Here is a 16276-nt window from a genome sequence, read left to right as displayed (position 1 = left end):
TTGGCCTGGTTGCTAGGGAGGGTAGAGTCACATGGGGTAACCTCCTCGTGGTCACTATAATGTAGTTTGCTCTCAGTGGGGCACATGGTGAGTTGTGCGTGGATGCAGCGGAGAATAGCGTGAAGCCTCCACACACGATATGTCTACGCGGTAGCGCGCTCAACAAGCCATGTGATAAGATGCGCAGATTGACGGTCTCAGACACGGAGACAACTGAGATTCGCCCTTTGCCACCCGGTTTGAGGTGAGTCACTACGACGCCACGAGGACTTAGAGCATATTAGGAACTTGGCATTCTACATTGGGGAGAAAAAAAATGAGAAAAAAAGATTATCCAATTTATACTAATACCTACGAATACGAATGAGACCGGCCTTCATGTCCAGTTTCTTTTTTTTTCTGTCTTGGATTGCAGGTGTGGATCTGGAAGCCATTGTTGCAATTTGGGGATGCTGTGAGGGAGAGATGGCAGGGGTAGAATAAAGAGAGTGAGGAAAGACCATGAGAGGGGGTGGGGTTAATGAAAAAAGAATGTTCTCTTTTGAGTGTGTGTGTGTGTGTGTGTGTGTGTGTGTGTGTGTGTGTGTGTGTGTGTGTGTGTGTGTGTGTGTGTGTGTGTATGCATTGTTGCAGCTTCCACCTCAAACTCCTGAGAGAGGGAAGGGGGAAGAGGAAGACAGAAGAGGAAGAGAGTTAGAAAGAGAGAGAGAGAGAGAGAGAGAGAGAGAGAGAAATAAGGAGGGGGTGAGTGATTATGTGTTAAAAGAAGGGATGTTAGACTCACAGTGTTCAGCAGTCCCTAAACTCAGGGCTTCCAACCTCAGCCAGTCGCTTGAACAGTAAAGAAAGAGTGGGGAACTGAAAATAATTCTGTGAGTAAATAAACAGAGAGGCTACTATTCCTCAGCATATTTCCAATTCGGAGCCGTCCTGAGCATTGAGTGAGTACAGAATAGGAAAAAATCTCCCCTCTCTAGGCTGTCGTCTGGATAGTGTTGTTTTTAAATCCACTGAATTTATTTGGCAAACTTCATTGCAAGTGTACGGTTGTAGAAAAGATCTCCCTGGAGCGACCCTTCAAGCAAAGAAAAACGAAAAGGAAGAAGCTGAGGAGCAGAACTTGAAAACTTCTGACTTCACAAAAGTTTGGACAAGTTGTAATCCCACTGAAGCTCTCTCATCCAAACCTGCTACCAAAACAACATTTCATCCTTGGATTATACCTTTCCTACTGTCACCCTTTCGTAGAATGGGCTGGCTGCTGTGTCTGTGGTACCTGGCAGCGGCAGAAGTCACAGTGATTGGTTTACAAAGAAGGCAGCACCAGGTGCCGCATGGCCCCTGCAGCTACACTTTTATCCTGCCAGAGGTGGAGCAGTGTCAGCCTGATGGTGACTTCCAGGTGACCAACTCCCTCCAGCGGGACTCACCTTCGTCACCTGAGTCTTCCCACACTGAATCCTCCTGGCAGGAACGAAAGTTAGAGAGTCTAGAGAGTGCCACAGAGAACAACACACAGTGGTTGCAGAAGGTAATGACCAACATTGTCTCATGACTACAATAATTGGAATGAGACGGTGAAATCATAAAATATCAAAAGACTTGGCTCGTATGATTTTTATTCCCACAGAGACCAACCAATCAACAATCAGAATTCCAAATCGATACAACACAGACATCATATTTTAGCGAGCCTCCTATTCAACACTTTATTTAAAGAAAGGAACATTTGTGAATAAATTTACTAATTTATAATTACTAATTCCATCTTCATTTATGCAATACAAATAACTGATATATGTCAGTAACCTGTAATATGCTTCCCTCATCTCCAAATCTTCCGTGGTACACTAAAGTTATTTTCCTTGAAAAACATTCTGAAGTTTCTCTTTCTTCCGTGGTTTATAACAATTAATTCCCTAATAAAGTCATGGTTAGGTTTAGGGTTGGATAAACATGTTGACTTTATCTTTAGGTTTTGGTTAGGGTTTAAACAAAAATCATTCAATAGTTTGTTTATTTTTCTCTATCAGATTAAAAGTCTGAAATTTTTGTGCCAATGAGCCAAGTTTTGCCATCTCATACTAATTATTATGACTTGTCATGAAATCGGGTGGGTCATGACTTCTTATCACCCACCTAAACCTCATTTAATGTGTTTTTCTCTCTAATCCCTGCTAAAAAGACTATCTTCGTCCAGTTGGTTTATTCTGGTTTGTGCTGGTTTGATTGTGGTCTAGTTGTTAAGATCAGTATGGTACTGTAATGCCTCTCACCAGCAAAATTGAGCTGGTTGGCCAGCCTGTTTTTATTCTGGTGATACTGGTTAAGCAAACTGATCACAACTTTTTTAAGTAGGTATGGTTTACAGGTTTACATAAAATTTGGGAAAATGAAAAGTCTCTTTCTCTGATAACATCTTAATTTCATATCATCAGAGCATATTTCAGAGCAAAAGCTTTCTCATAAAAACAGTAGTATTGATTCTGTTTATGACATACATAATTCAAATTTATCTTTGCAACTTGCTGCTTGACAGGGATATTGCTCTTTTGAAATACACCAACAGTTAAACCCTGCAAATTATTTTGAGGATTTGTGAGGTAATGTTGTTTTTCCAGTGAAGGTCATTTTGAAGTCGGATAACATTCTGGTGCAGCAATGCCTAATTCAACTGAATTATGTCACGTTATCGCTCTTCCATTGTTTTCAATGAAAAGGTAATCCATGGGTCCTCTGGACAGCCATAAAAAAGACCCTTATCAGAATTTCTCTTTTTGTCTGTCATGAAAGTAGTTCTCAACTTGTGGGTTCCAGATATGTTTTGATAGGGAAGTCGGACAGCAGGTATAAAACAATGCTAAGTTCATACATTACAAAAAACACAACTAACCAGTGATGCATTGTTAGGAAAGCAAAGGCTTATCAACTTTTAAAAGAGAAGATCAATCTCTTCCCTTTTCACTTTCTTTTATTAGTGACATCAAATGCGATAATCTATGGCATTTTGGCACAAATTAATCTGTCATCGGCCAAATGTTTGTTTCATGTGTTTTGCTGGTAAACCAGACTTTGTCCTGTTTTTTATTATTTACATAATTAGTCTATGCCGTTTTACAATTTTGCTCATTGTTGAGCCTATGCAGTCCATGTTAACATGACATTTTGATTTAAAGGGATAGGTAACCCCAAAATAAGAATTATTTTAAGTCATTTAATGAGAAATGTTTTAACTTGGATTTGGAATAAAACAACAGTGAGTAAATCTACGTAAAATTTTGTTGAAATCTTGAAAATAAATTTTTTCCACTATGTTGGGTGGCCGCTCGATGTCCAATGTAAAATGTGAGACTTAAAGCAATACCTGTTGAGAACCACTGTCCTAATATATCCCTTCTTTGTTGCTGAATAACACATGGCTCTTTTCAGGCCTCTGTGTCACATTTTTCACACTGTTAGACATTTCAAATGGTTTTTACAGTAACTTACTGGCAACACTGTTGTCAGTAAGTTATTGTAGTTGAGATTTACAGTACCATAACCGGATTTCAGTTTTACAGTAACTAAATGCTACTGTAATTATATAATACAGTGCCATTACTGTGAAAACCCTAGGTTAACAGTACACTGCTGTAATCTTTTTATTAATTTAATTATTAATTCATTTGTACAAAATATACATTCGATTTTATAATTTTTTCTTTTTATATTTTCTTTTATAACTACACAAATACTACTGACATTCAATTCAAACAGACACAATTTTTTCAAAATAACAAAATCTTTATTTAAAACTGTCAGGCAACGTGAACTATGGGGACCCAAGTCCCGAACAAAAGTTAATTCATGAATCAAACATAAACCTCAAGCCAAAAAACTTGGGAGAACAGGAAGAATATCCTCAAGAAACCAGAAGGGCTCAGGCATATGGAGATTGAGACAGCAGAACAGTCCTTATCTTCAAGTCAAGTCAAGTCAAGTGGTTTTTATTGTCATTTCAACCATATACAGTTACTACAGTACACAGCAAAACGAGACAACGTTCCTCCAGGACCATGGTGCTACATAAAAACAACAAAGGACCAACACAGGACCACATGAGACAACACAACGAAATAAAATACCTATATAAAAAAACCTATATATACCTATATAAAGTGCACGTGCAAACATGTGCAAAAAGTACGGGACAGTACAACAAATTTCTGACAATGAACAGGACAATAGACAGTGCAGTGCTGACCAGTACTCAGTAGTGCAAAAAGATGACAGTTTCTAAAAATGTAAACATAACATACTATGAGATAGTGTTCTATGCACATAGCAGTTATTGAGGTAGCAGACAGTTATAAAGTGACAGTAATTAAAGTGCAACTCAGGACACGTGTGTGTCAAACCAGTCTCTGAGTATTGAGGAGTCTGATGGCTTGGGGGAAGAAGCTGTTACACAGTCTGGCCGTGAGGGCCCGAATGCTTCGGTAGCTCTTGCCAGACGGGAGGAGGGTAAAGAGTTTGTGTGAGGGGTGTGTGGGGTCGTCCACAATGCTGGTTGCTTTGCGGATACAGTGTTTTTTGTAAATGTCTTTGATGGAGGGAAGAGAGACCCCAATGATCTTCTCAGCTGTCCTCACTATCCTCTGCAGGGCTTTGCGGTCCGAAACGGTGCAAGTCCCAAACCAGAGATGTGCTTTCCTCAGCCTTCGAAGAAAGTAGAGACGCTGCTGGGCATTCTTGGTGATAGAGCTGGTGTTGAGGGACCAGGTGAGGTTCTCCGCCAAGTGAACACCAAGGAATTTGGTGCTTTTGACGATCTCCACAGAGGAGCCGTCGATGTTCAGCGGAGTGTGTTCACCTTGTGCTCTCCTAAAGTCAACAACCATCTCTTTTGTTTTGTCGACATTCAGGGACAGGTTGTTGGCTCTACACCAGTTCATCAGCCGCTGCACCTCCTCTCTGTATGCTGACTCGTCGTTCTTGCTGATGAGACCCACCACGGTCGTGTCATCGGCGAACTTGATGATGTGATTCAAGCTGTGCATTGCTGCACAGTCGTGAGTCAGCAGAGTGAACAGCAGTGGACTGAGCACACAGCCCTGGGGGCCCCAGTGCTCAGTGTGGTGGTGGTGGAGATGCTGTTCCCGATCCGGACTGACTGAGGTCTCCCAGTCAGGAAGTCCAGGATCCAGTTGCAGAGGGAGGTGTCCAGGCCCAGCAGGTTCAGCTTTCCAATCAGGTGCTGGGGAATGATTGTGTTAAATGCTGAGCTGAAATCTATGAACAGCATTCGAACGTATGAGTCCTTATTGTCTAGGTGGGTGAGGGCCAGATGGAGGGTTGTGGTGATGGCATCGTCCGTTGAACGGTTTGAACGATACGCAAACTGCAGTGGGTCTAGTGAGGGGGGCAGCTGGGTCTTAATCTGCCTCATGACGAGCCTCTCGAAGCACTTCATGATGATGGGTGTAAGTGTGACGGGACGGTAGTCGTTGAGGCAGGACACTGAAGTCTTCTTTGGCATGGGGATGATGGTGGTGGCCTTGAAGCACGTTGGAACAACGGCGCTGCTCAGAGAGATGTTGAAGATGTCGGTAAGAACATCTGCTAGCTGGTGTGCACATCCTCTGAGCACTCTGCCAGGAATGTTGTCTGGTCCAGCAGCCTTCCGTGGGTTGACTCTACGTAGAGTTTTCCTCACATCTGCCGTGGTAAGACAGAGCACCTGGTCGTTGGGAGGAGGGGTGGACTTCCTCGCCATCACGTCGTTCTGCACTTCAAACCGAGCGTAGAAGTCGTTCAGCGCATCTGGAAGGGAGGCATCTTTGTCACAGGCAACTGATGTTGTCCTGTAGTTGGTGATGGCCTGGATGCCCTGCCACATGCGCCGCCTGTCACCGCTGTCCTGGAAGTGACTGTGGATTCTCTGGGCGTGTGCGCGCTTTGCCTCTCTGATTGCCCGTGACAGTTTGGCCCTAGCTGTTCTAGGGCTGCCTTATCGCATGCTCTGAAGGCGAAGTCTCGGGACCTCAGCAGCGTGCGCACCTCCGCAGTCATCCACGGCTTCTGGTTGGTGCGTGTGGTGATGGTCTTGGAGAAAGTGACATCATCAATGCACTTGCTGATGTAGCTGGTCACTGATGCTGTGATGCTGGGAATGAGAGGCAAGCTAGAGTCAAAACCTAGCTTGAGAAAGGAGAAAGTGACATCATCAATGCACTTGCTGATGTAGCTGGTCACTGATGCTGTGATGCTGGGAATGAGAGGCAAGCTAGGGTTAAAACAAGTAGGACAGTTGGTGGTGTAACGGCAATGGAAAAATGAAACCAACAGCGACTGGAGCAAACTGGAATAAATAGAAAACAAAACTAATAACGGAAAAAGGAAAGCAGCATAGCAAGATAGGAATACACAGCACAAGGCAGGAAGAAGGCACAAAACACTTTGGTAAGGACAGAGAGACAGAAAAGGAAATATAAAGGACGTGGAATCAGAAAAGTGAAGCCATCGGAAGTGTTCCAGCGGCCATCTTTTTAGATGACTGATATTTTGACCAAAAATGACCCAGTGGGTTGTGTATCAATCAAACAGAATTTGTTTTAGGACATTTGTCTATAAAGTATATTTCACTGCGGATATCTGTCATGTTTATCATCAATAAGCACAGGATAAACAATATATAAATCACCAGGACGTGTGAATCTACTGTAATTTATTCACTGCTGACACAGGTAATTCACCTAACAAACTATATTTATGTATGTAATTATGCACGACATATTAAACATGATCACATATAAATATATATATATATATATATATATATATATATATATATATATATATATGTGCGATTATCAGCAAAAATCAATTCAAATACAATAAATATTATAAAACATACCTCTAACGTGCTCACGAGAGTTGAGTTCCGCCTTATGACGTAGGCGTAGCGTAAGCTCCGGTGAGAAGTGACGATAGAGGAAGAGGATAGAGGAAGACAGTGATTATAGTTTATAAAGTTATAAATATGGATATTTTTCTTACAAAAACACATCACTTCAGAAGGCCTATATTAATCCCCTGGATCCATATGGATTACTTCTATGATGGATGGATGTGCTTTTTTGATTTTGCCTTCAAATTCTAAGGTACCATTCACTCCCATTATAAAGCTTGGAGGAGCCAGGATATTTTTTAATATAACTCAGATTGTGTTTTGGCTGAAAGAAGAAAGTCATATATAACTAGGATGGCTTGAGGGATAATTATCATTTTGGGGTGAACTAACCCTTTTATTTTTATATTAAATGTTAATTTGACCAATGTTTAAAACACTGTTGAATCATATAAATTAAGTAACTGTACTGATAAAACAATATTATCTAACAATTATAAAAAATAACAATTACATAACCACAGTGAATAACTGTACAAGGCGAATTAAGTTCTATGCACAAACCTTATGATGTGTAAATCTGTATTCAGAATAAACATTTTGACATTTGCAATACTTATATTGAGATGTCTTGTCCATCAGCTGATCTGATATTATTTACTGTAATGAAGATGAACAGACCTCGCTCTCATTTTTAATAAGGACATTTTCCCAAGTCGAAATAGATAACTTAAAAATTAAGCCAATAGAATGTTTAGGCATAGCAATATGGTGCCACGGTGGCTTCACTTTAATGACGTCATGAGCAATCCAGTTATTTATTATTGGTTTACCTTTTTTTAAAGAACAAAAATAAAATAATGGAAAACACATATAATACATAATCAATATTAGGATACATATATTAACTTTCTATTAATGAATTAATTATATTTTGTGAAAAATGACTCAACAATCTTATTTTTTTAGTAAATATTGTTGTTAAATGACAGTCACATTACATGCACTCTACTCTAATCACCAGACCATTGTGATATGACAGTGTGTGCCATGGTCTGGTGATCAAGATTGTATAGGTGCTGTATTCCAGAAGATACAAATGTATAGTTACAGTAACAAAGTAGTGAAAACGACTCGGTTACTAATGTAACCTCGGTTCCCTGAGAGGAGGGAACGAGTATTGCGTAAGTAGCTTACGCTATGGGAAAACTCAGTTTCTCGAGAAATATTGAAGTCTTTATGTAAAACGCATTGCAGCTGCACAGCAGACAGCAATGAGCGAGGCAGCTCGGTCATTGGCTGTGCTGCAGCAACTTGCTCGAACCAATGACGGGGCGACTCTGAACGCGCGACCAATGGGCGCGTGTTTCGCGCTCGTGCGCTCAGAGCCCGCCAAGATGGCCGTGGCTTAGGGCTATATATTAGGCGCCCCGTCATGAGAGTTCTTTAGGTTCAATCGACTGAAGTGAACTGACCAAGCACTAGCACGGCAGCTTACGCAATACTTGTTCCCTCCTCTCAGGGAACCGAGGTTACGTTAGTAACCGAGTCGATCCCTATCGAGAGGTCTCTCCTATTGCGTAAGTAGCTTACGCTATGGGAACACCATGCAAAACGCTGTGCATGCTGACTTCGCTCTATAAAGCCAGAGGCAGATGCCTGAGCCTTAAAGCAAAGTGATTATTCCACGAGCCGGCCAACGGCGAGCTACATAATGGGATAGTATAGAGCGCCTTCCAAGGTGGTCCATGGTGGGGTGCTCATAGTACAAACACAAGCACATATCTTATGTACTGAGTTTTTTATGTACTGATATGCATAAAAAATCCTTTAAGTCAGTCAGAGACGGACCTATAAGGGAGGAGATAATGCTCAGCATATACATACTCCAGTCCATTCTATAGTCAGGCTGATAGAATGTTGGAATGCAATGAGGGGACCTGTAGGTTATAAAACCTGATAAATGTCGAAGGTGAGGCCCAGCCTGCCGCCACACAAATATCTTCAATGGGTATCCCACTCGACCATGCCCACGAGGAGGCCATGCTCCTCGTAGAGTGAGCTCTGACGCCTAAGGGGCATTGAAGACCCTTGGCTTCATAAGCCAGCGCTATAGCATCCACTATCCGATATTCTTTGCTTTGAAACTGCGAGACCTTTAGTGCGGCCGCCAAAGCATACAAATAATTTTTCCGTCTGTCTGAACAGGGCAGAACGTTCCAAATATACTCTGAGCGCCCTGACCGGGCAGAGTAAATTAGCGTCGCTTTCGTCTGCTGGGGACGATAGCGCTGCCAGAGATATCACCTGTACTCTGAAGGGTGTGGAGAGCACTTTAGGAATATACCCGTGCTTTGGCCTAAGGACAACTCTGCAGTCGTTAGGTCCAAATTCCAGGCAAGCAGCGCTTGATGACAACGCGTGCAGGTCGCCCACTCTCTTGACTGAGGCGAGCACCAGCAAGAGCGCAGTTTTGAGCGAGAGCTGTTTAAGGTGCACGGTTCGGAGAGGTTCGAACGGGGCACTCTTGAGTGCGTCCAGGACCGTGGCCAGGTCCCAGATCGGCACCGAGGGGGGGCGAGGAGGGTTCATCCTCCTAGAGCCTCTTAGGAAACGAATGATTAGGTCGTTTTTCCCTAATGAACGTCCTTTATCAGGATTGTGTGACGCCGCTATGGCAGCCACATAGACTTTGAGCATGGAGGGTGTGTGGCCCACCTCCAGCAGCTCTTGCAAAAAGGCGAGTACACTTGGTATCTCGCATGATTTGGGGTTCAAGCTCTTGGCATCACACCAGTCACTGAACACTTTCCACTTTTGAGCATATAAGCGCCTCGTAGAGGGCGCTCGCGTCTCAGTGATGGTTCTCAACACTCCGCTGGGGAGGTTCTCTGGAACCCGTTGAGGGGCCATGCATGAAGGGCCCACAGATCGGGGCGGGGATGAAGAATCATCCCATTGGCCTGCCTGAGGAGGTCCAGCCTCAACGGAATTGGCCATGGGGCAGATTGCATCATCTGCATCAGTTCTGGAAACCACGTCTGGTTTTTCCAGAGTGGGGCTACCAGGAGCACTGCACATTTCACTTCCCTGATCCGACTGATGACCTGAGGTAGCATCACGATCGGGGGAAAAACATACAAGGGGCGGCTCGGCCAGACTTGGGCTTCTTTGAGAAGAAAAGGGGACAGTGCGCATTTTCCCTGGAGGCGAAGAGGTCGACCTCTGCCTCGCCAAAGGTTTGCCATAACCACTGAACCGTCAGGGGGTGGAGAGACCATTCTCCTGGGAGAACCTTGTCTCTGGACAGCATGTCCGCTCCCTGGTTCAGGGCGCCTGGCACATGCGCTGCTCTCAGCGAGCGCAGGTGGTGCTGTGACCATAAGATGAGCTCCCTGGCCATAGAGTGCAGGGAGCTCGACCTGAGTCCACCCTGGCGATTTATATACGAAACTACCGTCATGTTGTCCGTTCGGACCAGGACGTGTTCGTTTTTCAGGTACGGAAGCAGGGCTCTGAGAGCCAAGGCGACCGCTTTCATTTCCAGACAGTTTATATGTAGGCGCTTTTCCGGGTTTGACCAAAAGCCGGAGACAGGCCTGCCCTCGTAAAGGGCCCCCCATCCTATTTTGGAGGCATCTGTCGTGATCATTTTTCTCCGCGTAGTCACGCCCAGACTCACGCCGGTTTGATACCAGTTGACGGCTTTCCAGGGCGTCAGGGCTTTTATACAGCCATGATTCGCTCTGATCAAAAAGTGGCCTGAGTGGGGACACGGCTCTTGAGCCAGCGCTGGAGAGGACGCATGTGGAACAATCCTAGCTGGAGTACAGCTGATGCCGAGGCCATGAGACCGAGCATTCTTTGAAATCGTTTGACGGGGGCGCGCGCGCCCGTTCTGAATGATGTTGCAAGGCGTCGAATAGAGAGCGCACGCTCTGATGAGAGGCGTGCTGCCATCTGCACTGAGTCTAGCACTATTCCCAGAAAAGAGATATTCTGGCTGGGGGATAGCACGCTCTTTGAAAAATTGATTCTCAGACCCAGGCATTCTAGATGGCTGATAATCCAAGATCTGTGCGTCATTAACTGACCCTCTGATTGTGCTATGATTAGCCAATCGTCGAGGTAATTCAGTATTCGCACTCCCCGCTGTCTCAGGGGGGAAAGTGCCGCGTCCATACATTTCGTGAATGTACGGGTGGCCAATGATAGGCCGAATGGTAGTACTGTGTACTGGTATGACTGTCCCTCGAAAGCGAATCTCAGAAAAGGCCTGTGATGAGATACTTTTCGGAATGTGAAAGTAAGCGTCTTTCAAATCCACTGATAGAAACCAATCCCCGGGGCGAACTTGCGCGAGGATATGTTTGGTTGTTAACATTCTGAACGAGCGAATCATTAAAGCTTTGTTCAGATGTCTGAGATCTAGGATGGGGCGGAGGCAACCGTCCTGTTTCGGGACGAGAAAATAGCTGCTGTAAAAACCCGCCTCGCTCATAGAGGGAGGAACAGTTTCTATAGCGCCCTTCTCTATCAGTTTGAGCACCTCGGTGCGTAGAACATGTGACACATCTTTCCTCACTTTCGTCTCGACCACCGCTGAAAAGCGGGGTGGTCTGCGAGTGAATTGAAGTGAGTAACCGTGTTTTATTATGTTCAAAAACCCATTTCGGCATGTCGGGGATTTTTTTCCCAGGCTTTTGCTCGCACAGATATGGGCTGAATGCTGGCCGGGGGCGTGTCGCAGTGACGTATGGGCCCCACCGGCAAATTGCCTTGTGCTAACACTGAGTTTACAGCTCTCAGAGGCGCAGGTGCGCGCTGAGCAGCCGTGTTGAGTGCCGAGTGCAGGGGTGTGTGTGAGAGTACAGGTACGTGCGCTATCTCCGAAATGCTTGCAGCATGAGTCGGAGAAATGCTTGAAACTGTATGGACAGAGTTTTCGGGTGGGGGTGCATACATCATAATAGGCACGCGCGCCACATTCATAAAGCTTCCCGCTCTTAGCGGGGAGTCTCTTGGCTCGCGCATCACATCTGTGATGTTTGCGGCATGAGACAGAGAACTGTTTGAAACTGTATGGGCAGCGCTTATGGGTGGGGGTGCATATACTGCAGTAGGCACGCGCGCCACTTTCATAAAGTCTTCCGCTCGCGGCGGGGTTTTTTTTGGCTATGCATGCAGTGTTTGTGTGTAGGGGTGCATGCATGGCAGCAGGCACGCGCGCTACTTTTATAGTATTTCCCGCTTTTATTGGGGAAGTGTTTATAACTGTGGGAACAGTGCTTGTGTGTAGTGGTGCATACATGACAATAGGCACACGATCTACATTTATGGAGCGTCCAGCTGAGCTGGGGAAGTATTCGGCACTATTTGGACAGTATTGATATGTGGGAATGTGCACTTTAGTGTGGACACGTGACCCCTTAGTGACATAGGCAGAAAATGTGCTAACACTGAGCTTTCAGCTCTCAGAGGAGCGGGCGCGCGCTGAGCAGCTGTGTTGAGTGCCGAGTGCAGGGGTGTGTGTGAAATCACAGGCACACGCGCTATCTCCGTAATGCTCGCAGCATGAGCTGGAGAAATGTTTGAAAACTATATAGACAGTGTTTACGGGTGGGGGTGCATACATTGTAATAGGCATGCGTGCCACTTTCATAAAGCTTCCCGCTCTTAGCGGGGAGTTTCTTGGCTTGCGAGTCGCATCTGTGATGCTCGTGGCATGAGCTAGAGAACTGTCTGGAACTGTATGGGCAGTGCTTATGGGTGGGGGTGCATATACTGTAGTAGGCACGCGCGCCACTTTCATAAAGCCTCCCACTCGCGGTGGGGTTTTTGGCCATGCATACAGTGTTTGTGTGTAGGGGTGCATGCATCACAGCAGGCACGCTCGCTACCTTTATAGTATTTCCTGCTTTTACTGGGGAAGTGTGTATAACTGTGGGAACAGTGCTTGTGTGTAGTGGTGCATACATGACAATAGGCACACGATCTACATTTATGGGGCGTCCAGCTCCAGCTGGGGAAGTATTTGGCACTGTTTGGACAGTATTGATATGTGGGAATGCGCACTTTAGTGTGGACACGTGACCCCTTAGTGACACAGGCAGAAAATGTGATTTCTGTGTGTTGCCGTTAAAACGGCGTTTGATTGCAGGTGAGCGAGTTCTGTGACTGGCCCATTGACTGCTATACAGACATTTCCAGCCGCCTGTAAGGGGACTGGGTAATGTTTTACACGTTTTGGAGACGGGAGGCGCCGCCCTGGCTCGCTGCTGCTGCTGAGGTGGTCTCTGGCGGCTCTGTGACGAGCTGGAGCGCTTGGGCAGGAAGTGACGCATAGCCTGCGAATCCTTCCGAGCTTCAGTGAAGCGTTCAGTGAACTCTCTTACCGTTTTAGACAGGATGCGGACGATCTCTGAGTCCATGCTGGTGCCCGTGCTCGTGTCCGCTAATGTCGACGGCGCGGGGTCGAAGGCCGAGCCCGGCCAGTCGTCGGATGCAGCGTCAATGGAAAGGCTGTCATCCTTTTCACCGTCGTCCCCTGACGCGCCGAACGAGACGAGACCCACCGCTTTGTTGGAGGGGTGCTGGTCCGCCTGCGTTGAAATGGTCTGGCGGTGGGGAGTTCTCGGGTAGTGGTGAAGCTCTGGCGGCCTCCGTGAGCTGCGCTTTTTCTTGCGCGGCTCGAACAGAGGGGACGGCAGCACGGTGATAGCAGGCTCGTTCGTGGCGAAAGCGGCAAAGCGAGCGCGCAGCTCGGTGAGGCCCAGGGAGTCACATTCGGGGCATCCGCCTCGAGTGAGAGCAGCTTCTGCGTGGTCAGGTCCCAGGCAGCGAGTGCAAATGATGTGACGATCCCCGTCAGGAAGAGGGCCTCTGCACGAGGCGCAGGCTGAAGGCATTTGCAACAACGCCTTGAAAAATTACTCTTTTACTCAATCAAAAAGCATCGCAGAGGCGAGCGCTTGCAGTAAAAGGATATAGCGTCATGCGCGCCGGATGGCGTAGCAGAAGGCTTCGAAGCGGCTGAAGGCGCCGGCGTCCTCTTAGCGGTCCTGCTGTAGGCTTTTCGACGGCGGGCGAAAGACTCCAACAATCCGGAGGATCCAGCGAAGAGAAGGTCTTTGCTGAAGGAGATTAAATCTAAAGAACTCTCATGACAGGCGCCTAATATATAGCCCTAAGCCACGCCCATCTTGGCGGGCTCTGAGCGCGCGAGCGCCCCGTCATTGGTTCGAGCAAGTTGCTGCAGCACAGCCAATGACCGAGCTGCCTCGCTCATTGCTCTCTGCTGTGCAGCTGCAATGCGTTTTACATAAAGACTTCAATATTTCTTGAGAAACTGAGTTTTCCCATAGCGTAAGCTACTTACGCAATAGGAGAAACCTCTCGATAGGGAAAGTATGTTTTTATGATTCAGTTAAAATAACACCTAAACATGTGGGATAAACTTAACAGTAAAATGTAGATAAACAAAGAGAGGTACTTACCGTTGTATGAGTTCCAATGTCGCAAAGGCAGGCTCCTGGTATTCTATGTTGAAAACATAGAAGCATCCAAAGAATACTGATAAAGCATCTGCAAAACCCAGGTGCTCCTCCAAAACGTAGGCCACCTTTCCATCAATGCTCACCATCCACTTTGTTGCAGAAAGAAATGTGTTCCCTGAAAAATAACAAGTACAAATTACACACTTTTAAAAGGCATAAAAATGGAAAACATTAACATTTCTCAAAATAATAAGCAAGTCTTATTTTACCACGCATTATCAGTCTCGGTGTGGCTGGCAGGCTAATGTCTTTCTCAATGGATGGCTTTGTTGCAGCTGTCTTTAAAAAAAAGAAAAAAAATTGTGATTATAACATGTTTAAAATACAGCCTAAAAATGACTAAAAATATGTTTCATGTAATTTAAAAGATTATTTGCCTACTTACATCTGCCAAAATGAAGATGGAGTCCTCTTTTTCAAAGAAGTGCTTCATCAAAAGAAGCACAGCTGCTATACCGTTCCGGCTCTGCTGCATGGCTGTTGTGTCGCTCTCAATGTCCCGTAGAAGACCCTGAATGTCTCTGTTCTGAGTCTGTCTTTGGAAGAAATATATGATCCTCTTCCCCTTGGATTGAAGAGCCTCTCCTACTCGATTACAGATATAAATACCTGTGAGAGTTTTGAAATGGGCACAGAGTCCTCTTTTTGTAAAGAGGAAAGGCCAATTCACACTGGGGGAGGGCAGCTGTTTATCATGTGACGTAGATTAATGTGCGTCAACTCATTGAATTGTCTATATCTGGCATGTCCGCAGCTTTGGGTCCAGTAGACTGAAATATGGCTGCCATATTTTTTCTTCTGTCTTCTAAAGAGTCAACTGTCTACTTTGCGCCGTACTGTTTTGATGGTAGTTCTACCATCACTAGATTCTGTCATTGTCCTTGGTATCTGTATTCTCTCATTTACATTGTTACAGTTGACATGTTAAACTCTTGTTTTAAGCTGATTATCAAATGAATAATAAACTATTCCTAACTGCTCCCCTTCATCAGTTGTGTCTGCAAAGTTCAAAGGGCATTTTGACACAATCACCTTCGCTATCTCTACACAGGCAGCCCTGTTGGGATTTGGACAGTGTTTCTGCATGGCAGCCAGCACAGTTCTCACCATGGCTCTTCTGTCTGCAGGGTTAGCCCTCTGCCCTCTTAATATTACCTGTGAGAGTGAAGCAGGCATCTTGTCCCATGGAATCTAGAACTGACTGATCCATGAGTTCTGTGTTTTTGTCAATGATAATCCAGGATTTTGGGATTGTGTACGAGGAGGTGTTAGGTGGGCATGTCCATCTGTCAGTTCTGTGTCCAAGGATGAAAAGGGCACTGTCTTTTCATTCGGCACGCAGTTGACATCAGTGTCAACTCTACCATTCAGTTCTTTAAAGAAAAGGAATACATTAACTGATATGTACAAGTTTTTTTTTTATTCACAGTATGTACAGTTTACAGATAAGATAATTTAAAATAGCTTTATTAGTGATTCTCAAATCTTCTTTTCTTTTTTAAACAATATAACATCAGACAGAGGTTGTTTTTCAGGCTGTTGTGCTTTGAGCAGTTTCACAATATCAATTTGTGCCCAGATTACTTTGTTTGTTTGTTTGTTTGTTTGTTTGTTTGTTTGTCCTTTCTCTCCTTTTATATAGAGAAATACCTAATTTTCTCTCACCTCTATGTTTGAAGGCCTGGATGACTTTACGGCTCTGTATTGGTGTTAAATGATGCTTGAAGTCATCCCTCTCAATAAAGGCAAGGTCCTCTTTCTTTGTGACTCCAACCACTGATGACAGGTGTTCAACGATTACCATCAACCTCTCATAGTCCAATTCAGGTAG

General features: G+C 45.1%; 1 protein-coding gene across 3 annotated transcripts in view; it reads left to right on the top strand.

Moving 5' to 3' along the window:
• The first annotated feature begins 779 nt into the window (after nt 1-779).
• LOC127650570 (angiopoietin-2-like) overlaps nt 780-16276 on the top strand; it is a 64985-nt gene continuing 49488 nt past the window's right edge. Inside the window, exon 1 of one of the 3 annotated variants that reach the window (XM_052136069.1) lies at nt 780-1531. In XM_052136069.1, the coding sequence (XP_051992029.1) occupies nt 1250-1531 (282 nt within the window). In that variant the 5' untranslated portion in view covers nt 780-1249. Of the gene's footprint in view, nt 1532-16137; nt 16273-16276 lie in introns of those variants that run through there. The other 2 variants (XM_052136071.1, XM_052136070.1) reach the window with 2 other exon arrangements.

The sequence above is a fragment of the Xyrauchen texanus genome, chromosome 10, assembly GCF_025860055.1.
Source record: "Xyrauchen texanus isolate HMW12.3.18 chromosome 10, RBS_HiC_50CHRs, whole genome shotgun sequence".
In the NCBI taxonomy this organism is placed as follows: domain Eukaryota; kingdom Metazoa; phylum Chordata; class Actinopteri; order Cypriniformes; family Catostomidae; genus Xyrauchen; species Xyrauchen texanus.
Note: the sequence above shows the minus strand (reverse complement) of the source record. Positions and strands in the feature narration are given on the sequence as shown.